This window comes from Sebastes umbrosus, chromosome 4 (genome assembly GCF_015220745.1).
Source record: "Sebastes umbrosus isolate fSebUmb1 chromosome 4, fSebUmb1.pri, whole genome shotgun sequence".
Taxonomy (NCBI): Eukaryota; Metazoa; Chordata; class Actinopteri; order Perciformes; family Sebastidae; genus Sebastes; species Sebastes umbrosus.
Genome location: NC_051272.1, coordinates 16,196,427 through 16,219,913, shown reverse-complemented (window position 1 = coordinate 16,219,913; position 23,487 = coordinate 16,196,427). Strand labels below are relative to the sequence as shown.

At 37.5% G+C, this 23,487-nt stretch overlaps 2 protein-coding genes across 3 annotated transcripts; both read right to left on the bottom strand.

Moving 5' to 3' along the window:
- Positions 1-56: 56 nt before the first annotated feature.
- On the bottom strand, positions 57-12,976 carry blm (BLM RecQ like helicase). 2 transcript variants are annotated; one of them, XM_037766473.1, is made up of 22 exons: positions 12,789-12,976; positions 8,123-8,183; positions 7,429-8,032; positions 7,187-7,322; positions 6,564-6,667; positions 6,335-6,449; positions 5,621-6,246; positions 4,636-4,812; positions 4,415-4,533; positions 4,216-4,329; positions 4,034-4,132; positions 3,795-3,943; positions 3,597-3,703; positions 3,139-3,299; positions 2,222-2,417; positions 1,901-2,091; positions 1,663-1,807; positions 1,359-1,558; positions 1,082-1,277; positions 870-992; positions 584-773; positions 57-468 (listed from the first exon to the last, which is right to left on the bottom strand). In XM_037766473.1, exons 1-22 carry the CDS (start codon positions 12,881-12,883, stop codon positions 273-275), a joined length of 4,104 nt encoding a protein of 1,367 aa, XP_037622401.1. In that variant the 5' UTR covers positions 12,884-12,976; the 3' UTR covers positions 57-272. The 2 variants fall into 2 exon arrangements, with proteins under 2 accessions (XP_037622401.1, XP_037622400.1); XM_037766472.1 differs by having other exon boundaries at positions 7,429-8,183.
- A 1,102-nt stretch (positions 12,977-14,078) lies between these two features.
- On the bottom strand, positions 14,079-19,710 carry ctsh (cathepsin H). Its single transcript, XM_037768626.1, has 12 exons — positions 19,546-19,710; positions 19,354-19,385; positions 18,187-18,292; positions 18,025-18,095; positions 17,832-17,936; positions 15,921-16,007; positions 15,748-15,803; positions 15,562-15,643; positions 15,396-15,464; positions 15,206-15,312; positions 14,447-14,572; positions 14,079-14,362 (listed from the first exon to the last, which is right to left on the bottom strand). Exons 1-12 carry the CDS (start codon positions 19,610-19,612, stop codon positions 14,293-14,295), a joined length of 978 nt encoding a protein of 325 aa, XP_037624554.1. The 5' UTR covers positions 19,613-19,710; the 3' UTR covers positions 14,079-14,292.
- Between the last annotated feature and the right edge of the window lie 3,777 nt (positions 19,711-23,487).

Here is a 23,487-nt window from a genome sequence, read left to right as displayed (position 1 = left end):
TGTGGCTCCCCGAGGCTTTGTGGTGCAGCACAAATTCAGCACACGGCTCGTTTTTCTTAATTTAAATTTTGTCTTTAATATAAAAAAAAAAGAAAATAACATTTACATAAAAAGTGAAGGACAATAACTGTACAGAACAAATATACAATTTTAGCAGTTTCAATAAACAGTTGGGTTATAACATTAATATGTTACAAGCAACGACAACTGGTTTGAAAATGTAGTGGAAAAAGTAGTTTGCTGTCTTAGAAAGTCGGATCCAGACGACGTCCCTAGCCCATGTGTGAAAATTTTGGCTTTAAGAAGGGTCTCTGGTTGGTTTGAGGGGTCGGTACGTTGAGGAAGCCCGGCGTCCTGCCTGCTGACGCGTCTCCCGCCGAGCTCCTGGACCCCCGACCTTGACCTGCAGCATACGATCCGCCTCCGGAGCTGGACGACGACCACGATTTATTGCTGCTGTAGCCACGACTGAATTCACAACAACACCGCAGCAAGACAGAAGAAACAGGAAGTAAGATTTCAGCTTATTGCTAAATACGATCTCCAACTACATGATAACATATGAGACAAACACAGTACTGACCCTTTAGAGTTGCCACTAGAGTTGCCATATGATTTCCTCTTCTTGGCATATTTGAAGAACGGAGCTTTCTTTCTCTTCTTTCCCTGTCCAGACTGACTACCGAAGTAGGTGGAGGACTCCTCCTCGTCATCATATGCGCGGCCTTCTGCCGTGTCTATCCACATGTCCCCACCAGTGTCGGGCTGTTCCTCTACAGAGACAATGTAGGATTAATACCACAGTGTGCAGAATAAAAAAAAAAAAAAGTAAACCAGTCAAGAGAATGAGGTGCAAAACGTCTTCTTACCAGGCAGCTGCCACTCAGAGTATTTGTCTAGAACCTGAATGACCTCAGCTCCATACTTCTCCAGTTTGTCCTCCGTCACACCATCGATTTGTAGGAGGATTTCGGGGTTTGAGGAAAGCTTCTCTGTTTGTGTGGAAAAACAAGTTAAAACATGCTTGTTGTATCGTTAGAGCTATTTAAAGGACAGTCTTAACAATTGTCTCAGAAATTACCAGCTATCTTTTTCAAAGTGGCGGTGGAGAAGATGTTGTAATAGTGAATGCCAAACGCTTTGCCCAGCTGCTTGCAAAGATCCGTCAGCTCCTTCAGGCACTCCTGCACCTTCTCCTCTCTCTGGGAGACGTTCTTGGCCACAGCAGCTTTGTGTTTCCTGACGCTGGACGCACTCTCGGTCTCATAGAACTCCACCTGCGATGAGACGGGTTACGTGTTTTGATTTATATCTTTACACTTTAATAAATGTTACATATATCTAGATCTTCATGTTACCTGCATGTGTCCAGACAGCACGTTCATGGCTTTGGATCCAGCAGAGATGTACGACACAGCTTGACCGCCGTTTGTGATGTAGAGATCCTCCATCAGCACGTTGTCCAGAACCAGTTTTTTGAAGAGACGGTCAGCGTTATGCCTAGAGTACGCTCCTCCCATCCCAAACATTCCTGACTGTACCTTGGCAGATTTAGACCCTGACAGAAAGAAACAATTCCCAGCATCAGACCATCTTGCCACATGGAATATGAACACAAGACATCATGCAGGATTCACAGTTGCAAACGTGCATGTACTTTACCTATAAAGATATCCACCAACATATTCAGTGTCAGTCGGTTTTGCTGCGCAGTCCTGCCAAACTTTGATCCAACTTTCTCGCAGGTCTCCTGGGCGAACCTCACAATCTGTTTCACATCTTCAGTGACATTTCTCATCTTGTATTGCTGCACACGGAGACAAACATTGTCGCTCAATTAGAAAACAGCCGGGTAGGGTTTATGAATTCGTAATGAATAAAAGAAAGAAATGATTCCTACGTTGGGTTTGGCACAGTTGTCACAGCTGACGTCTGCATGGTCCTTACAGTAGCTTTTGTTGAACTTCAGCTCCCCGAAGTACGCGAGCAGCTGAATTCTTCTGCACTCCATCATGTTCTCGCAGAAGTGCACCATGCTGTGGAGGTTGTCGATATGAGTCATCTGGGCCTGTCGGTTACCTTCTCGATCCACTGTGATTTAAATTTTTTAAAAAAAAGCCATCTGAGTCTACATTACTTTTCTATACAGTTAGTCATTATATATAACTATCTACATACATTTTGCATGCAATACGAAGGGTCTATATTTTTTGTCACATACTGCTGATAATCCTCTTGATGCGGTGGACGTCGGAGTAGGAGTAGAAGAGGATACAGTGAGAGATATCTCCATCTCTGCCAGCTCTCCCAGACTCCTGGTAGTAACCCTCCACTGACTTGGGCAGACTGGCGTGGATCACATAACGCACATCCGGCTTGTCGATGCCCATGCCAAAGGCTATGGTGGCACAGATGACCTGGCAGACAAAAGTAAACGTGATGAAACAAGAGCACTTTAAATCCTTTAAACAGCTACTTGCTGGCAAAATCCATCCATCAACCCATTCATCTTCTTCCACTTATCCGAGGCCGGGTCGCGGGGGTAGCAGGCTTAGCAGGGAATTCCAGACATCCCTCTCCCTAGCAACGTTTTCCAGCTCTTCCTGGGGGACCCTGAGGCGTTCCCAGGCCAGATGAGATATATAATCTCTCCAGCGTATTCTGAGTCTACCCCAGGACCTCTTACCAGTTGGCCGTGCCCAGAAAACCTCCAAAGGGAGGCGTCCGGGAGGCATCCTGATAAGATGCCCGAACCACCTCAGCTGGCCTCTTTCGACGCGTAGAAGCAGCGGCTTTACTCCGAGCTCCCTCTGGATGTCTGAGCACCTCACCCTGTCTCTAAGGCTGAGCCCAGCCACCCTACGAAGGAAACTCATTTCGGCTGCTTGTATCCGCGATCTCATTCTTCCGGTCACTATTCAAAGCTCATGACCATAAATGAGGGTTTTAGATGGACTGGTGAATTGAGAGCTTTGCCTTCCGGCTCAGCTCCAGCTCAGCTTTCCGGCAGAGAACCATGGCCTCAGACTTGGAGATACTGACTCTCATCCCTACCGCTTCACACTCGGCTGCAAACCGCAAATAGTAAACCATACCATCTATTAGTATTCTTCATCAGTGAGTGAGTGGTGACCTCACCTGGCAGCCGTCCTGGTTGATCCACTTGGTCTGCACATTTTCTCTGGCACCGTCACTCAGGCCTGCGTGATAGGCCAGAGCTAATATCCGTGCTCTCTGCAGACTCTCAGCCATGGCGTCACAGTCTTTACGGGACAGGCAGTACACGATGCCAGAGTCACCTGCAACATGCAGAGAAATAAAAAAAAAAAGACAAAGTCAGAGGCGGTCTGTAACCACTGACAAAATATTCCCCACTAGGATAATTCAAATTGCATAATACAAAAGCATTGAATTTAAATAATTTCTGATACAAGCTCAAGAACGGAATATGCTTTATATAACTGTCCTTTCAACATTATTCAGATACGACCTCAGAATTTGTTCACATAGAAATATGACTTGACTTTTCAACAAAACAGGTGCAGCAGTGTTCTGAAAATAACCAGGATCAGAAAAAGTACTCGTGAATTATTTACGTGGGTAGTGCTTCTTGATCCAGCCGATGCAGTCCTCGTCAACCTTTTTGGGTTTCTTGGGCAGGACAGAGTACTTAAGGTTTGTTCTGTTGAAACTCATAGTGAACCTGAAAATATATAGGATGGAAGATGTGAAGCTGTTGGCTGTTTGAATTTAAAAAAAATATTAAAGACAGAGCCCTGAGACGGAGCACGTACACTTGCGGCCGAGTCATATTCAGCTGGTTGAGGATGTCTTTCTGAACGCGGGGGGTGGCGGTGGCTGTCAGCGCCATCATCGGCACGTTGGGGAACTTCTGACGCAGTTCATGCAACCTTTTATAGTCTGGGCGGAAATCGTGACCCCACTGAAAGATTTAAGGTTGCAGGATGATTCACAATGGCTGTCGCATTAATAAAAGCATACTGCAGACTGTGTATAAAGCAGAGGAACACACCTGACTGACACAATGGGCCTCATCTATGACAAAGCGGACCAGAAGGCCTCGCTCGTACAGGTTCTGCAGGGCCGAGATCAGCTTGTTACTTGCACTCACCTTAGGGAGAAAAAGATGCATCAGTCTTGAGTAAAAACAGTTACTACTAACTTTATTTAGAGTGTAAATCGTTTATTTCTGACCTTTTCAGGAGTGACATAGAGAAGTTTAATGATGGGGTCTTTCCTGGAGAGCTGCATGTAAATCCTCCCTACTTCACTCTCACTTATGGTGCCAGACAGGCTTGTTGCTGGGATCTGAAATGTGGGACATTGCAAGATAACCGATACAACTTCACATATTCTAACAAGGTCAGACTTAATACTGATCCAGCTGACTTACATCCAGTGTAGTGAGTTTCTGGATCTGGTCTACGATGAGTGATTTGAGTGGGGAGATGACCACAGTGACTCCTGGTAACACGCAGGCAGGCAGCTGGTAGCACAGGCTTTTACCCCCACCTAAAAATACATCAGGTACAGAGAAATGTGGACATTGTCACTGCAGTTGACACCCTAAAGCTATTGTTGCGTGGCTAAGATAAACTTTTGATAACTACTAACCTGTGGGCATCAGAACAAACGTGTCCTCTGCCAGAATCGTTGCATTAATTGCTTCTAGTTGATTGAACCTGAATTGATGGAGACCAAAACGCTTGTGAAAGATCTTCATCATCTCCTGCGAGTGGGGGAAGTTGAATCCTCTGAAGCGATCGTGGGCTGGGTTTCTGAAGTTCGGTTCTGCATTGGAAAACATTAAAACTGAGTCAGTAAAATGCACCACAAGACCGTCAACCTAATCATTTTGTACATTAAAACTGAATACATTAGTATCTATTGGTCAGTTTAAATCCTTAATAACTAACCATTTCACCCCAGTCTGCCGTTGTTTTTAGATTGTTTAATTGACTTTTCTTGTATTTGTTTTTATTCTTCATATGTATTCATCACTTATCAGGTATGTATCATTTCTGAATCATACTAAAGAAATATGCTGAGGGTTAAAAAAAAAACTACATAGTTTTCTTACACAGTTGAAATTTTAAATTTGCTTTTTTTGTCCTGCAGTCCAAAACCTGATGGTATTCAATTAACCATCATAAAAAACTAATAAAACCAGCAAATATTCAAATTCCAGTAAATGTTTTGATATATTTGCTAATAAAAAAATGGAAGGTTATTCAATTATCAAAGAAAGTTGCCAGTTCATTTCTTGTCGATCGGCTTATTGATTAACTGACAAATTGTTTCAGCTCTAATTATATCTTTGCAACATATTGTAAAAAGAAACTGAATGATGACGTCTTGTAGTTTAAGTGTGCAATTAACACATTCAAAGACTGACCAGGTTGGTGAGAATATAAATTAATGCAAAAAAATAAGCTTGTTGGACACATTCTTAAGACTAAAAATATATGAATACAGCAGTATGATGACATAAATTACAAACTACAATTCATCTGCGTTTTAAGTTTAATTGCTCTGAGAATCTGGGACCTGTTAAGACTTTTACCGAGACATTTGATAAGTACAGGCCATGCTGACTTACCAGGAGAAGAGATCTTTGGAGGCTTGGGTGTGGAAGCAGGTGTTGTTGGTTTCCTCTCCCATGAAGACGTGCTTGGTCCCGCTTGATTCACTGTTGTAGTCACGGTGCTGGAGTTTTGGCGTTCGTCAAAGTAATCGGGGACATCTGAGTCATTGAAGTCATCTATGTCAAAGTAGTCATTGTAAAAGTCATCTAGTTCTATGTCTTCTGGCGCTGTACTGGCTGCTGGGGTATTAGATTTGTTCTGAACAACAGACTCTGGGTTCTTGGAAGAGAAGAAGAGTTCTGAATCATCCTGGTCTGTGCTTGTTTTCTTAGAGAAATTAAAAGATGGATTTGTGAGGCTGTGGGCTGATGGAGAGTTACGCATACTCTGATCTTCCGAATATATTGTCCCGCTGTTCTTACTGTGCGAGGGCTCAGAGTGATCAGAGTCCAGCGAGATGACTGAAGATCTCCTGATCTGAAGAAGCCTCTTGGAGTCCACGGGCACAGAGCCGCTGGATGACATAACACCAGGCGTATCACAGCTAAAAGAAAATGTCTCTTTAAAGCTGGGTTCAGACATCACAGTGCTGTCTGGCTGCTGCATCCTCAATAAACCACCAGTTGCAAGAATCCTCTTCCTGCAGGAGAAAGGCAGATGATTGCAAATCATACTGAGATATCACTAAATATGAATAATAACGCTGTTCTCCACCAAAGTGTACACACCTTTGAGCCCTCTTGAGCAAAAGCTCACCTCCACAGGACAGACCGATTAGTTCATGTTCAGGGATGCAATCAACCAGAGAACAAATGGACTGCATAATACTGAAGAGCTGCTCATCTGCGACGTGATCAGAAGAAAGAAACGACAAAATTGATGAACAGATCCTGATTTGCAAAATAAAATGCACACAAGATCTAGAGACAAATCAGAAAAAGGCATAATAACACCCACTTGTTTTGTCTTTTGAGTGTTGATTAGAGGGTTCATGAAGAGTTGTGATGGCTCCCTTTGATTGCACAGGATTGTCTCTGCTTTCAGCATCGGTTGATTTAGATCTGTTTGAAATAAAAGAAAAATGATGTCCCCTTTACTTTTTAAAATTTTCTTTTAGGTTAAATCTAATATCCAGATCAAAAATACATATGGACTAATAACTATTACAGTAATACAAATGCACCTACTATAATCACTTTACTAAAAGTAGTATGTTTTTTTAAACCAACGTGTGTATCTCAACTGACACATTTTCTTCAAATTAGTATTCATAACCACAACAAAAACACAGATAGGGAGGAAGAATGCATGGAATAAAAAATTATGATATCTCTGCTGCATCAATTTTGAATCTTTTTTAATGTCCATTGTGACTCCAAAAATCTTAGAGAAGTGCAATGCTAAACAGGTGGAGTACTCCTTTAACAGTGCAACTCATGAACTGTGATCATACTGGATTTACAGGCAATACACATATTTTAAGGGCCATCTAATTTGCTACCATATATATATATATATACACACACACATGAACCTGTGTGAACAAAAGATCAAATGCATAATAAACTGAAAAAACTGACCTGGTCTCCCTTGCAGACGTCGTATAAGAGATCTCATCAGGGATAGGAGAAGGGGGGATGTAATCAAGATCATCTTCAGGCTCTGAGTTGTCTTCAAGCTGTACAACCTTTGGGTCAATCCATTTGTTCTTATTGTCTAAAAGGCAAAAACACAGTGTTTTTTGTACAATTCAATGGACTCACATCTGCCCCACAATGAATGTACAAATAAAATACATATGCTACAACACACAGCTTGTTACCTGTCTGTCCTTTAAAAGGCTCCAGCACTTTATCGTTGTCGTCTTCACTATCACTCAAGACAGACGTCACATGAGGAGGAGGACAACGTCTTCTGGTCCTTTTTACTGGAGAATCCTCGACTTCAATCTCTGCTGGGTCCTGATTCAAAGTAGGTCCTGGTGAAACTGCAGCTTTGAAGACACTGTTCTCCAGTTCATCTGTTTCCATACGAGACTGTTCACATCTGGAAAGACTGTTCTTGTTTGTAAAACTGTTGCTCAACTCTGGTGTCATAAGAGAGAATTTTGTTTTTTCTTCACTAAAAGATGACACTGGATTGGTGCCCTTCACAGTTTTTTCTGAACTGAATGAGTCATTTTTTGCTTTGACAGGAGTTTCAAAGTCATCAAAATCATCCCAGTCATCCATCGGGAATCCAAGAGATGCATCCAGACTTGTGGTATTTCCTCCGTTGCCACTAGTGAACTGGTTGTCAGATTTAGCTGAAGCTGTCGTCACCTTAACAGCAGGAGCACAGTTACCTGCTGGGCTGATGGAGTCTGACTTGCCTTTTGAACTTACATTGAAGAAGTTGTTGATTTGGGCTTTTTGAGGTCTCTCAAGCTTGTTTGAAAATATCATAGGAGATTTAGTCACCAAACTGCTCTTAGGGACATTGACATTCCTGTTTGCCAAAACATTAGAGCTGATTACCTTGGTTGGGACTTCCACATTGGTTGTACCTGATGAGGACTTCTTTTTGAAGGAAAAGGCCCTGAAAAATAAACCAGTGTGGATTTATGAAAACATAATGTGACAGTTAAGAACATCTCAGAGACTAGTCTTGTTGAACTTCTCTAAACTTTTAACATGGTATGGGCACCTGAGGGCTAAGAACAAAATTAGACTATCCAGAATTACAAACATGGCTAGTAAAATTATTGGGAAAGAGCAAAAATTACTGGGATGTATATACTGTATAAAACACAGGTGAAACAAAAAGCCTGACAAATAGTGTCTGATCCCGCTCAGCCTCTTTTCAAAGAATTTATAAAACTGCCCTCAGGAAGACGCTATAGATCCGCCGCAGTAACCAAGAACATTTACAACAAGTCATACCAAATGCAATAACTTTACTAAATTTATAAACACCATTCACACTGGGAACATCTCCGCTATTCTTATCTGTATTATGCATGTTGTGCTATTTATTGTATGTATTGTGATTTCCTATGATGTGTTTTAACCCTCTGAACAGACTTTACAGTCTTTCAGAGGCTGTAGCAGGTTCAGTTTTAGAGCAAGAGTGATGGTGACATCTAATTGCCGAAAAATGCAATTCTTGCAGAAATGTCAAAAGTTTTTCATACCAAATCACAAGACGGCTTTTTCTATGGTGTTCCTCAAGGTCTTGGTGTCTTAATGTGGTATTTTGGAGGGATTTTTTTATCAATTTTATCAATTCTCGAGTGGTAAAAAAGGTTAAATTTAGCATCAAATCAGTGTAACAAATGGTATCAACCCAAAAATTGCTCCAACAACTTATGAGACAAAAGTGAGCATGGGAATGATCATCATATAATTTGATCATAATGTTCTAAGCCCTTGTATACTCTCACAATTAATTTTAATTGAGTAATTCATTAATTAATTCATTCATGTTTGAGGTGCATCTCAAATTAATCTTCAGGTTTCTAGCTTTCAGATGATGTACACCACTTCTATGTGACATCTACTGCTGACCTGCATAAACACCCACTGTGCCCCCCTAAAAAAGATCAAGGGAGTAATGCCCATTCAACTTGAGATTGAAATAAGGAGGATAGTCAAATTCTATTTTCTTGTTTTTTTTTTATAATTTTCTCTTAATTTGAAAAACAAAACAAAAAAAATGTCCTGTATTTATTCTGTCTTTAACTGTCTGACAAGCATAGCAGCTGATGGTAACAGCTGTTATAACAATAGGCCTTTCTCTCAGTAAACATTATGACTTGTCACAATAGGGAAAAACACAGGTGTACATAATGAAATTAATGATTGCTGAACTCCATTTAGCTGATATGATGTCAATATTACGACTTTTATTCTCGTTATATTATGACTTTATTCTCGTTATATTATGACTTAATTCTTGTAATATTATGACTTTATTCTCGTTATATTATGACTTTATTATCGTAATATTATGACTTTATTCTCGTAATATTATGACTTTATTCTCGTTATATTATGACTTAATTCTCGTAATATTATGACTTTATTATCGTAATATTATGACTTTATTCTCGTTATATTATGACTTAATTCTCGTAATATTATGACTTTATTCTCGTTATATTATGACTTAATTCTCGTAATATTATGACTTTATTCTCGTTATATTATGACTTTATTCTCGTTATATTATGACTTTATTCTCGTTATATTATGACGTTATTCTCGTTATATTATGACTTTATTATCGTAATATTATGACGTTATTCTCGTTATATTATGACTTTATTCTCGTTATATTATGACTTTATTCTCGTTATATTATGACTTTATTCTCGTTATATTATGACTTAATTCTCGTAATATCATGACGTTATTCTCGTTATATTATGACTTAATTCTCGTAATATCATGACGTTATTCTCGTTATATTATGACTTAATTCTCGTTATATTATGACTTTATTCTCGTTATATTATGACTTTATTCTCGTAATATTATGACTTTATTCTCGTAATATTATGACTTTATTCTCGTTATATTATGACTTTATTCTCGTTATATTATGACGTTATTCTCATTATATTATGACTTAATTCTCGTTATATTATGACTTAATTCTCGTAATATTATGACTTTATTATCGTTATATTATGACTTTATTCTCGTTATATTATGACTTTATTCTCGTTATATTATGACTTTATTCTCGTTATATTATGACGTTATTCTCGTTATATTATGACTTAATTCTCGTTATATTATGACTTAATTCTCGTAATATTATGACTTTATTCTCGTTATATTATGACTTAATTCTCGTAATATTATGACTTTATTCTCGTTATATTATGACTTTATTCTCGTTATATTATGACTTTATTCTCGTTATATTATGACGTTATTCTCGTTATATTATGACGTTATTCTCGTTATATTATGACTTAATTCTCGTTATATTATGACTTAATTCTCGTAATATTATGACTTTATTATCGTAATATTATGACGTTATTCTCGTTATATTATGACTTAATTCTCGTAATATGACGTTATTCTCGTTATATTATGACTTAATTCTCGTAATATTATGACTTTATTATCGTAATATTATGACTTTATTCTCGTTATATTATGACTTTATTCTCGTTATATTATGACTTTATTCTCGTAATATTATGACTTTATTCTCGTAATATTATGACTTAATTATCGTAATATTATGACTTTATTCTCGTTATATTATGACTTTATTATCGTAATATTATGACTTTATTCTCGTAATATTATGACTTTATTCTCGTTATATTATGACTTTATTATCGTTATATTATGACTTTATTCTCGTTATATTATGACTTTATTATCGTAATATTATGACTTAATTCTCGTAATATTATGACTTTATTCTCGTAATATTACGACTTTTATTCTCGTAATATTATGACTTAATTCTCGTTATATTATGACTTTATTCTCGTAACATTATGACTTTATTCTCGTAATATTATGACTTAATTCTCGTAATATTATGACTTTATTCTCGTTATATTATGACTTTATTCTCGTTATATTATGACTTTATTATCGTAATATTATGACTTTATTCTCGTTATATTATGACTTAATTCTCGTAATATTATGACTTTATTCTCGTTATATTATGACTTAATTCTCGTTATATTATGACTTAATTCTCGTAATATTATGACTTTATTCTCGTTATATTATGACTTAATTCTCGTAATATTATGACTTTATTCTCGTTATATTATGACTTTATTCTCGTTATATTATGACTTTATTCTCGTTATATTATGACGTTATTCTCGTTATATTATGACGTTATTCTCGTTATATTATGACTTAATTCTCGTTATATTATGACTTAATTCTCGTAATATTATGACTTTATTATCGTAATATTATGACGTTATTCTCGTTATATTATGACTTAATTCTCGTAATATGACGTTATTCTCGTTATATTATGACTTAATTCTCGTAATATTATGACTTTATTATCGTAATATTATGACTTTATTCTCGTTATATTATGACTTTATTCTCGTTATATTATGACTTTATTCTCGTAATATTATGACTTTATTCTCGTAATATTATGACTTAATTATCGTAATATTATGACTTTATTCTCGTTATATTATGACTTTATTATCGTAATATTATGACTTTATTCTCGTAATATTATGACTTAATTCTCGTTATATTATGACTTTATTATCGTTATATTATGACTTTATTCTCGTTATATTATGACTTTATTATCGTAATATTATGACTTAATTCTCGTAATATTATGACTTTATTCTCGTAATATTACGACTTTTATTCTCGTAATATTATGACTTAATTCTCGTTATATTATGACTTTATTCTCGTAACATTATGACTTTATTCTCGTAATATTATGACTTAATTCTCGTAATATTATGACTTTATTCTCGTTATATTATGACTTTATTCTCGTTATATTATGACTTTATTATCGTAATATTATGACTTTATTCTCGTTATATTATGACTTAATTCTCGTAATATTATGACTTTATTCTCGTTATATTATGACTTTATTCTCGTTATATTATGACTTTATTCTCGTTATATTATGACTTTATTCTCGTAATATTATGACTTTATTCTCGTAATATTATGACTTTATTCTCGTTATATTATGACGTTATTCTCGTTATATTATGACTTTATTATCGTAACATTATGACTTTATTCTCGTTATATTATGACTTAATTCTCGTTATATTATGACTTAATTCTCGTTATATTATGACTTAATTCTCGTTATATTATGACTTTATTATCGTAATATTACGACTTTTTTCTGTAAATACTCCATTGCACATTGTCTCTTTGTGCCTCACTGCATTAGACTTATAAACTATAAACTGTTACCTTCATCACAATGCTCACACGTTTTGCGGCTCCAGACAGATTTCTTTCTTGCCTAAAATGTCTCTTTTGATAGTAAAGCTTGCTGACCCCTGGACTATCCTATCCTTTCAATAAATGTCAGTATAACTGCAGCTCGTGTTGTGTTGATATCTAGTTTATAGCTGAGTAGTGTTTATCAGTTAGCACAGCTGACAGCTCAATGCTAACAGTTAGCTGTATTGTTTATCAGACTTACCCTGGTTTAGGTTTACCCAGAGACAGCTTGCTCTGAGCGGCAGTGCTGTGCCTCGCCAGCTGCTCCTTCAGGTTGTTTTGTGGAAGACTGGACATTGTTGTTGTTGAGAAGCTGAGCTAGAGCGTGTTAGCTTCCTCTCTGGAGGGAGACACACAGAGCGGATTTTGCGCCCATACAACAAACCGACTCCTTATTGGCCGAGGTCGAACAGGACTGAGGATTCTGGGAAATGTTGTTTTCTTACTACATACAAGGCAACTACAATCAGTGGTTATCAAAGTGAGGTCTGGTGACTCCCCCAGGGGTCCGTGGCAATCTGTCAGGGGGTCCTGCGAAATAATTTGCTTTAAATTTGTGCAATCAATAAAAAAGTACATATCTACAGATGGAGGCCATTTTGCACCAATAAAACAAGCATTTGTTGTGGTTGAAAAGTTAAAAAAATTACATCCTAATGGCTTTTCCCTATGACGGAGTATTAGGGCAACATTGAGGGGGAAAAATTCTGAGATTTCGAGAATATAAAGTCATAATATTATGAGAAAATTCGTATTTAATGAGAATAAAGTCATACTATTTCAAGAAAAAAAAAATTGGAATATTACGAGAATGAAGTCATAATATTATGAGAAAAGTTGTAATTTAATAAGAATAAAGTCACACTATTTCAAGAAAAAGAAGTTGTAATATTACGAGAATAAAATCATAACTTTACGAGAAAAAAGTTGTAATTTTACGAGAATAAAGTCATAACTTCACAAGAAAAAAAGTTGTGATATTACGAGAATAAAGTCATAATATTACGAGAAAAGTCCTAATTTAATGAAAATAATTCATACTATTTCAAGAAAAAAAAAGTTGTAATATTACGAGAATAAAGTCATAACTTTACGAGAAAAAAAGTTGTAACACTATGAGAATAAAATCTGAATATTACGAGGAAAGTTGTAATTTAATGAGAATAAAGTCATACTATTTCAAGAAAAAAAAGTTGTAATATTACGAGAATAAAGTCATACCTTTACAAGAAAAAAAGTTGGAATATTACAAGAATAAAGTCATAACTTTATTATGTAAAAATGGCATTTTATGTCTGCAGTAGCCTAAAATTAATCTTACAGGTCACAGAGGGATAAAACAAGTGTTATGTTAATGTGTGCACTCTCTTTCTAGTGATGTTTTGTGTAATCATGGGTGATACCTTTCTCAGTCATTAGCTATTACTATAGCCATCATATTTGAGCATTGGGCAGACAGCTGCAATATATTGTGGTGAAAGACTCAAACAAACAAAATTTAATAGACTTTATTTGTTATTAAACTGCAATGAATTGAATGATTTTTACTTAAGTGATCATTTCTTATTTATTCATTGAATAATCTGAATATATGCAAAGCCCCACCGTACATGGAATCACAGTCGGCTACTGATTATATAAAAACAACTCATGTTTGGACTCTGCTCTCCTTTCAGCTCTTTTGTAGTTTTGCAATCATGCAGAAATCAAACCACCGGGAAAGATGAGCAGGCAGCGAGTCCACACATGTTCTTCCCACGCTCAATGAAGAAATATCTGTAAGAGGAGAACATTGTTATCTTTCTAGTTGCTATACATTTAGTAATAGTTTTCCTTTATATGATTAAATAGAAGACTTACCCTCCAGTCCCCCAGCTAGATCCCCATGAGTTCTTCACTATCCAGTACGGGGTGCCGTTCTCCTGTCCATACCCGACTGCTAACACCGCATGGTTCACCTTGTCTGTGGTCTGGTGGCACTCAGTGCTGAAAGGAGGAAGAGAAGTGAGTAAGATCCATAGATCCATTTCACAGTTGTAAACATAAATCTCTCAAAAGTTTTATTTCTGGTGCAGTGTATGTGAATGACATCAGCTGACAGGAAGTAAACATGCACCCAAGCTGTTGCCTACCATTGCAATTCCTTTGAAACGGTCTATACACATGTCTGTTTTGATAAAGAAAGAGGAACTAAACCTCGTTGTCAGATACTGATAATAAATGAGGGACATTGTTACTAAAGCAGAAACTAGTAATATAATACTAGCTGTGAGTGGAGGCATTATCATATCCATCTCCCCAGTCTTTGTTGGAGGGAGATTTAAAATTATAATTTCGAGTAAAAGTGTCATTTTTCTAAGATATATATTACTATAAGAAAACATAGGAGTGATTTTAGTGATGTGAGCTACATCTCAAAGCTAGAGAAAAACAGTTTTTCCCCCCTAAAGAAGCAAACTCTGTATACGTTTTATTAACTATTTAGTATAGTGTATATTACCATGAAATGGAAGGTACCTTACTTTGTATATCATTATGTCAGTCTAGTGGAAAAGCATGAAAACTGACAAATCCATTTCCCAGAGCATACATGATAGTATTTCCATGACTTCTGTTCACCTGGTGTACACGCCCTGGGAGTACTGCATGAAGTCAGAGGTCACCTCAAAGGCCAAGCTGACAGGATTGCGTGTGGCGACCGCATCCACCATCCCCATCTCATCATACTGTAACAGAAAAACTCACATCACTCACAGGCCGGTTCAATAAAGACAATATATGTGGAGGAAAGACTCTGGTGTTCACTCACCGCGGTTATGTTCACCACCTCCTTCACAAAAGCAGCTGCTAGTTCTGGTTTATACACACAAACAGCTCCCTGATTTAACCAAAAAAAGAAAGTAAAAAGCCATTAAATATTTGACATCAAAGTCACAAAGTTGTTTATAGTGTAGGATGGTAAATTATTTAGTTACAAAAGCTGTGTATGGGTAGTCCTTCTCTGTCATTAGTCCCTTGTTGTACATGATGTATTCAAATGCTTGACTGGGAAGACCTCTAGAAGACAAAGTAAGATCTCGTTATAAAAATGTGTCCATAGTGATGCACACAGCGGTAGTTACAGGGACATTAGAGGAAGGAAATCGATGTTTGACTCTCACCCGTTACACCCATGGTTGTTGAAGTCATTGGCGCAGTCTACCAGCTGTTGTTCTGACTAAGTGAAATGAAAGAGAGATTATTGTAAACACTCTTAACCCTACTATGACATTGGAACTAAACATTTTTTTTACACAAGCGCAGCAGTTTTGATAGAGAAGTGAAAGAAACTCACCAGCGGTACGAGCTTCCCTGTGGCAATGGCGGTAACCGATTCCAGACAACCCGTGGTGGAAAAAGTCCAGCAGCTACCACAAGGTCCCTTTGGTGCAAAAAAAAAAGAAGTAAAACAATAATACATTTGATTTATGGATTGAATCAGATTCACAGATCTTTTTCAGCAGCAGGAAAAGCACAGGTGCAACTAATAACATTAACGATGGAACCGGTCCAGCAATTACTGCAATGCAGTAATTAATGTTATTAGTTACACCTGTGTTTGACACGTCATAAATCGGCCCAATTGCATGCAGCATACTAACTGTATATGTACTATATATACCAATATTTATAGTATACTGTTTTTGAAATTAGTGTACAATAAATAAGCATACTTTACTGTTTTATAGTAACAGGGTATGATATGTGCTGGCGGATGTCAATCAACCTGCAACTTTAAACTGCCACATGCCAAATTAAACTTAATAAAGAGACAGCAAAATGTTTTTTGTAACATGTATTTTTTTGCTTTGAATGAATGAAATCTTTATTGCCCCTTTAGGAGAATATGCTTTGCACAAAGAGCATAAAAGAATATCAAAAGAATTTCTGCACATAATAAAGCATGAGCATCATAAAAACAACATAAAAAAGCATCATTTGGGAAATCAATAAAGGACATCAGGTGCAAGTTCAACAAAGTGCAGAGATCAGACCATGTGATCAAGGCTTGTTAAGCAGGTGAAAGGATGTGATGCCTCTTTTAGCTATACCTGCGTCCTGAAGATAAAAGGTGTTTCTGTAGCTGTTTCACCACTCTCCACAATAAGTTGTATTTTTTCCAGCTGTGCTCCTCCATTTCCTTTGTGCCAGGGGTGTAAACATAGACAGTACAGGCAGTGCAGTTGCACTGGAGCCCGTGGGGTGGGGGGCCCAATACAATCGCCTAAGCAACTCATTGGACTGTAAAATCCAACACATTATTGTTAAAATATATGTATACATACTGTATATGCCTAATAGTGTGTGTGTGTGTGTGTGTGCTTCATAACTAATGACGAGTGTGCACTAGGTGCCGTCGTAACTACACCACTGCTTTGTGCATTGCACGGTCGCACAAAAAGGTGCTTGAATGACACGATTATGCGCAAGGCAAAAGAATGTATTAAGAACGCCGTTCTTGCTTTAGATGTAATTTTCACGCCAAGTAGTCTGTATTTACTGCAATGTAAATGCATCCCCGGGAACATGCAACGCTCAGAGCTATAGTGACGTAGAATAAAATGTGAGAAAGACAGCTTATGGTGGGCAGGAGGGAAGGTGGATGGGTCCAACAAACACAGGACTTTCAACCAGGAGAACGGTGTTTTATTTTGTAAGTCATGTTAGTGACGTTTGTGACATGTTTTTCGTACGTTGTTTCCGTACGTATTTTACTTAGTTTAAGTACTTATTTTAAGCTCAACCTTGACACTTTTTCCAAATCTAACTAACTGGTTTTGTTACTAAACCTAACTAACTGGTTTTGTTGCCCCCTGCTGGTAGGCTACTATGTAATATTCACGCCTCGGCGAGGTAGAACGTGACACTGACACGCTATCCTCTGGTGGACAGGCGGGTCTATTACACACTTTTGCATGATATCAGGTTGCAACAGCGCACTCAAAAGATTTTTTATGTACAAATAATGATTGTTTTGAGTATACTCAATGTTGTCACTTTTCCAGTGGGAACACACTACAAACACAGCTATTGGCCCCAGTTTGGGACCCATTCGATTACAATTTTATCACCAGTTATAGTTAGCAGTTAGCACCAGACGCTCATTTAATCTGCTGTTACCCAGCAACAGTGTAGCCTACTGTGACCTTTGAGATCAGTAACTGAATATAAAATGTGGGTGGATGCAAGTGCAGTTAAACATCACCTGGTTCTTCACATCCGTCACATAGTTTCCTTTCTTTCTCCAGTCGATGGAGTCTGGATATGGTCCGTCGCTGCTGAGGTGGTTCCCCTTGGTAGCAGAGCAGTTCTGTAAAAGACAGTATGCAAAATAAAGACCCTCACTGTTTAAAAACAAGCATCTATGTACACTACTTCCTGTGTGGATATCCTGTTACCTGTGGCTCAGACCAGAGGAACGACTTTCGAAATTCACTAAATGTCATGTCTGAAAACTGGTTCAGCCGCACTGCAGGAGGAAATGAAACAAAGCTCAGCACATTTTAACAATAGGAACATTATGAAAAAAAATTATAAATGCAATAACAAGCTGTTCCTACTTGTGAATGTGTGATTTCCTTCATTGTGTCTGTCAATCTTCCTCTTGTTCTCAGAGAATATCTGGAGTCTCTCATTGTACTCCTGCACACTGTACACTCTGTTGTGCTGTAGACATGGGAGGGGGAGTTAATATATGCAGTAGCCTATGAAGTATATTATACTCCTGACTGTCCACACATTGCTGATGTAGGAGCCCCCCTAGATGATGTACTTTGGTAAAGTTGGAAAGATATTGACAGATTCAAACTTCCTGGATCAATAAGTCATAACCGAAACGTTGTTATAACACAAACAACGGCTCTTTGTAACCGTAGTAAGGTAGACAACGAGCTACAACCTCATTTTAATCAACACATAACACATAAAGTAGGTCTCTATGTGCAGCCGGCTGAGAGACGACTGGTCAGGGACCGTCTACAAAATGCAACGCTGAAAAGAGAAAAATATTCAATAACTTCAGTATTACACAGTGTAGTACCACCAAAATTACTTCACACATCAATGATCTCCTCATAGTTGTACTACAACACTTAGTTTGGAAAAATATGCTTTTGCATAATTTTGGTGAATTTTTAATGAGAAAAATATTAAATAACTTCAGTATTATGCAGTGTAGTACCACCAAAATCACTTAACACATCAATTGTCTCTTCCTGATTATACTTATTAAACTAATTAAGACATTTTGATGGCACTACACTTTATAAAAGTGACGTTATTGAATATTTTTCCCATTAAAAATTCACCAAAATTATGCAAAATCATATTTTTCAAATTTAAGTGTTGTAGTACAACTACGAGGGGATCATTGATGTGTGACGTAATTTTGGTGGTACTACACTGTATAATACTGAAGTTATAGAATATTTTTCTCTTTTCGGTGCTGCACTTTGCAGACAGTCTCTGACCACTCGTCTCTCAGGCAGCTGCACATAGAGACCAACGTTAAAATGAGGTGGCTCCATAATATTAAGATTATTAATTCAATATAATTCATTCATTATATTATCAGTTTATGGTTGTAATCTTGCAGCTCACAATTGAGTATCACACTTAAGAGGTAACAATGTTACTGTGATTTTTTTTCAGGTAACTTCCTCATAATAACCACAGTAGGGGCTTTTACAGCGTTTGATAGATCTGATAGATAAAGTATAATAACCTACCTGTGTCATCCATGACTTGAAGTGTAACTCGTCTGAAAACAATGAATATTGTCAAAATGTTATGTAATGCAGAGAATTAAACAATAAGATCAAATGATCTAAACGAAACCATGGTAGATTATGAAAGTGAAAATGAACGCAAATAATAAAACTTAACAAAAGTTATTATAAGTGTATAAGATCGCAGCTTACCTCGTTCAGACAGGTGAAAAGCTGAAGCTGCTGCTGACAGCAAAGCAAAGCAAAGCAAAGTGTTCATGATGATCACTCTGTAAAGCTTCAGTCCGTGACAACCAACCTTGTAGGTAACAAACACACACTCACACACAGAGAGAGGCGGTGAGTGAAAGTGAAGTGAAACAGAGGAGAAGTCACGAGGTTTAACGATTCAAATTCCCCTTCAGACCAAAATACACAACAGTGAATGAATCAACCAATCATCGTTAAACTTAACACCCAGAGGCTGAATAGATTTTTTTTCTTCCTCTATAATTAAAATGTCCTATTTAGAGCGTTGCTGCCTCCTGCATGTCTTGTACCGCTGAAATAACCTCCATGCAGGCAATAGGCACTCTATTAAAGGAGATGTGTTACTTTCATTTTTGACACCACGAGAAACTTACCTCAAATAAGAAATAACATTAAAATAAAATGTGTTAGTTTGTTAGTTTAAAGGTAGGGGAGACCCAGGGCCAATTGTAAAAAAAAAAATTTTTGATGTCATTACTCAAAAACTTATTGAGCTTTTTGGATACAATTTTTTATTTAGGTAACTTGTATTTGTGTTCAACTTGTTAACAGTCATCAAATGTTTTTAGAAGAAATATTAGAGTCACAATATTAATTGAAACACTGTAAGTCAAATGTTTCATCTGCCCCTGCATGTGCAGGGGCGATTGTAACAATACATCCTAATTTCTCCTTCAAATGCTTGTAAATGCAAGGCTGGATTACCAACTGGGCGAAATGGGTAACAGACCCCAGAGGCCCAAAAAGCCTAAGGTGGGTCCTTATTGTGGTCACATATTCCTAAACTAGAATGGCACTCGGAGAGCGCAGACCTCTGCCCCCCTCTTCGGTCAGCTTGCGCCATCATCCACGTACATTTTTGTTTATGTTGAGATCAGCTGTACGTAGCGGGGCCTCGTAAAACACTTCATTCAAACTGGACAGAAACTAAATAAAACTCACCTAAACCGTCGTTGTTACTCTTTCCAACAGTCACCAAGTGTGCTTTGGTCGAACTCAACTGTAATTTCCCAGAGTTTCATTTGAAAAAACGCTGAAACTACAGTCGTCCCCCCGCTCTCTCTCTGTCTCTCTCTCTGAAGGAAGAAGGCGGGGTCATCCGTCATCAGTTACACTGTGCATGTGTTATACCCAGAGGTCTTAATGTTCTGGCTGATCGTAATGCTTAGAAAAATTCCTGAATCCGGACCATGATCCGTATCGCCATTTCATTCAAATCCATCGTGGACTTTTGGAGTAATCCTCCAAACGGACAAACCAACAAACCAACGCCGGTGAAAACATAACCTCCTTCCTAGGCCTTTGGCCTTGGCGGAGGTAATACAATTGTTTATTCTAACTGCCTCAAACTAATTGATTGGATGAAAACCTGGGGCCATATTCCAGCATAGGATTGTATCTGGACATATGGGGCTCAACAACAATTTTTTTCACTTTGGCAGGTTAATCCAGTCAACATTTATACCATAAATTGACATTAAAATACATGCAAAATAAATGAACACAAAGAGATTACAAACTCTGATTGTAATGCTACCTCCATACCTGAAACTAAAGGGATAGTTTGGGTGTTTTGAAGTGGGGTTGTATGATATGAGGTGCTTAAACATAGCGTATTACCTGCAGTAGATGATGGTCAGCACGCCCCCAGTTTGAAGAAACAGACAGGAGTACTGACACCAAAGCAAAGCAATACAGTGCTGTGGACGGGGCCGGCATCAAAATTTATTTTAACCACCTAAAAGAAAGGCTCACCTAAAAGGCTTCCGTGATGGTACTCTGCTTCTCCAAACTGGGGGCGTGCCGACCATCATCTATTGTAGGTAATACACTGACTATGGATAATTACGCCATACAACCCCACTTCAAAACACCCAAACTATCCCTTTAAGTGATTTTCAATTTATTGTGAAACTCTGTGGACACATTATATCTAGATGGTAACTTGTGTTTTGGCCCAAACTATGTGTGCAACACAACGTATTTTAACATGAAACAACATTTTAGGACATTTTCTTTTAGATAAAACTGAGATTTTACACTTTTATTCCACTCTAGGATACATCATGGCTTGCTATAGGACAGAGAGATGCTGGTGAAGTTAAATACTTTCAGATTATATTTTATTTCATTCTGAGCGAGCATGATGTCAACTGATAGACAATCTACAAAAACACTTGAGACAAAATGCCCCTGATATAAAATGGATTTATTAGCAAGAGGTAACTGGGAAACATACTTTTGTTTATTTGTTGTTATTATCATCATCATATATTTTCATTTGTTGTCTTTTCATTTTTTTTTCTTACAAAACTGCGAATACTTCTTAAGGTGTGGAAACATGAGGGTTGAAAGATAATTTTCATACCACTGGGTATTGCTAACAGCAAAATGTTTATTTGTTTATATACCTTATAAGAGTATGTGCATGTATAAGTGTATACAGTATAAGTATATAGTATTATTCTGTCTGTGAAGGTGTTGCATGCCTGCCACATGAGCTTCAAAAGTGTACTGTACATACATAGTAAAAATACATACAAATATTCACAGAATAAGCACTACGTTACTATATTCCTGCTAACAGAAATGGTTATAGACAGGATTACAGTATAAATGCAAAACACTTTGAAGTTGTCTCCTACTTCTATAAGTAATGGTTTCAGGACCAAACTGTTGTAGCGTTTCGTGTTTAAGCTTGAGATACAACTTTTTTTTTTTTTTGGAAAGGATTACACTGTTCCACATTGAGAAATATGCAGGGTTGCATGTACAAAATGTACAGCACATCTCAGTGAGGTGAATTAACAACAAAGTACAAAATACTTTCCCATGTTCATATAAAGAGCAGGTCACTCTCTCTTATACTACTACAAAAATAGTGTTTGAATGCTGCAGGCAGAGGTCATTCACATACGTTTTTATCATAGTTTTAAACAGCAATGCATATAACAGAGTGATATACAGTCACGTTCCACAATCACTGGAACAGCAAAAAGGACAGATTGTCTTTTAATTACAGAAGAGCAACAACCTTTTACTCTACACAAGTATCGCTTTAACACTTTCCAACGCAGGTGATCTTTTTTTTATGAGCTGAACTAAAAGAAACATGAAGCTGCACCCGATTTGACTGTTATCAGGCCGTTGAATAGGTGTTTTCGGTTGTTATGAGCACCATAGATGTGGGTCAGTAGGGGCCTACTACGTAGTAAAAGTGAAAGCGAAACTTAAAAGCAACATGTTCTAGCCAACACATTTTCACTCCCAACTCGTCAAATACCGCCTCAGCATCGGAGACCGACGCGGGTACCCCTCTTGCGTTACTTTTGGACAGACCAGGGACGGCGTGTCATTATACACTCATTACATGCATAGTGTCCTTTCAAAATAAACATTTTCACAGGAAGTTAGGTTTAGGTAACACAACCACTTAGGTAGGGTTAGGAAACGGTCGTGGTTGACGTTAACTTCACTGACTAGCAACTCACGGTACTCACGGGGCCGACGATACCAAAAGACTCACGTGACTAACGACTCACGGGGCTGACGATACCGACGAGTCACGTGACTAAAGACTGATATGACAGAATAAGTCAAAGTTACTTTTAGTTTCATTGTCTGTCTCTTGGTTGAAAGTCTTGTGTTTGTTGGCCCCGCCCTGAGCCGACTCTCACTCTATTAATACTACGTCACTTGCTCCGACCATCGAATAAAGCCGCGGGTGGGTTTACATTGGAGTTAGTTTAAAGGCTGGGTCGTCACATACTGTTGCTAAAGGGTGCCTCCGTGCGTCGGTTTCCGAACGGCGGTATTTGATGAGTTGGGAGTCAGAACGTATTGTTCTAACACGTTGTAAAACTGAATGAAACACAAGCAAAAAGG

Excerpts from the sequence above, each read along its gene's own strand:
- blm (XM_037766472.1), bottom strand. The coding sequence starts at position 12,883 with ATGTCCAGTCTTCCACAAAACAACCTGAAGGAGCAGCTGGCGAGGCAC. Across the intron at positions 6,450-6,563 it reads ACACTCAAAAGACAAAACAA|ATGAGCAGCTCTTCAGTATT; the intron begins GTGGGTGTTATT and ends ATCACGTCGCAG. Across the intron at positions 469-583 it reads TCTAGTGGCAACTCTAAAGG|TCGTGGCTACAGCAGCAATA; the intron begins GTCAGTACTGTG and ends TTGTGAATTCAG.
- ctsh (XM_037768626.1), bottom strand. The coding sequence starts at position 19,612 with ATGAACACTTTGCTTTGCTTTGCTTTGCTGTCAGCAGCAGCTTCAGCT. Across the intron at positions 19,386-19,545 it reads TTTTCACCTGTCTGAACGAG|ACGAGTTACACTTCAAGTCA; the intron begins GTAAGCTGCGAT and ends CATTGTTTTCAG. Across the intron at positions 18,096-18,186 it reads AGGAAATCACACATTCACAA|TGCGGCTGAACCAGTTTTCA; the intron begins GTAGGAACAGCT and ends TTCCTCCTGCAG.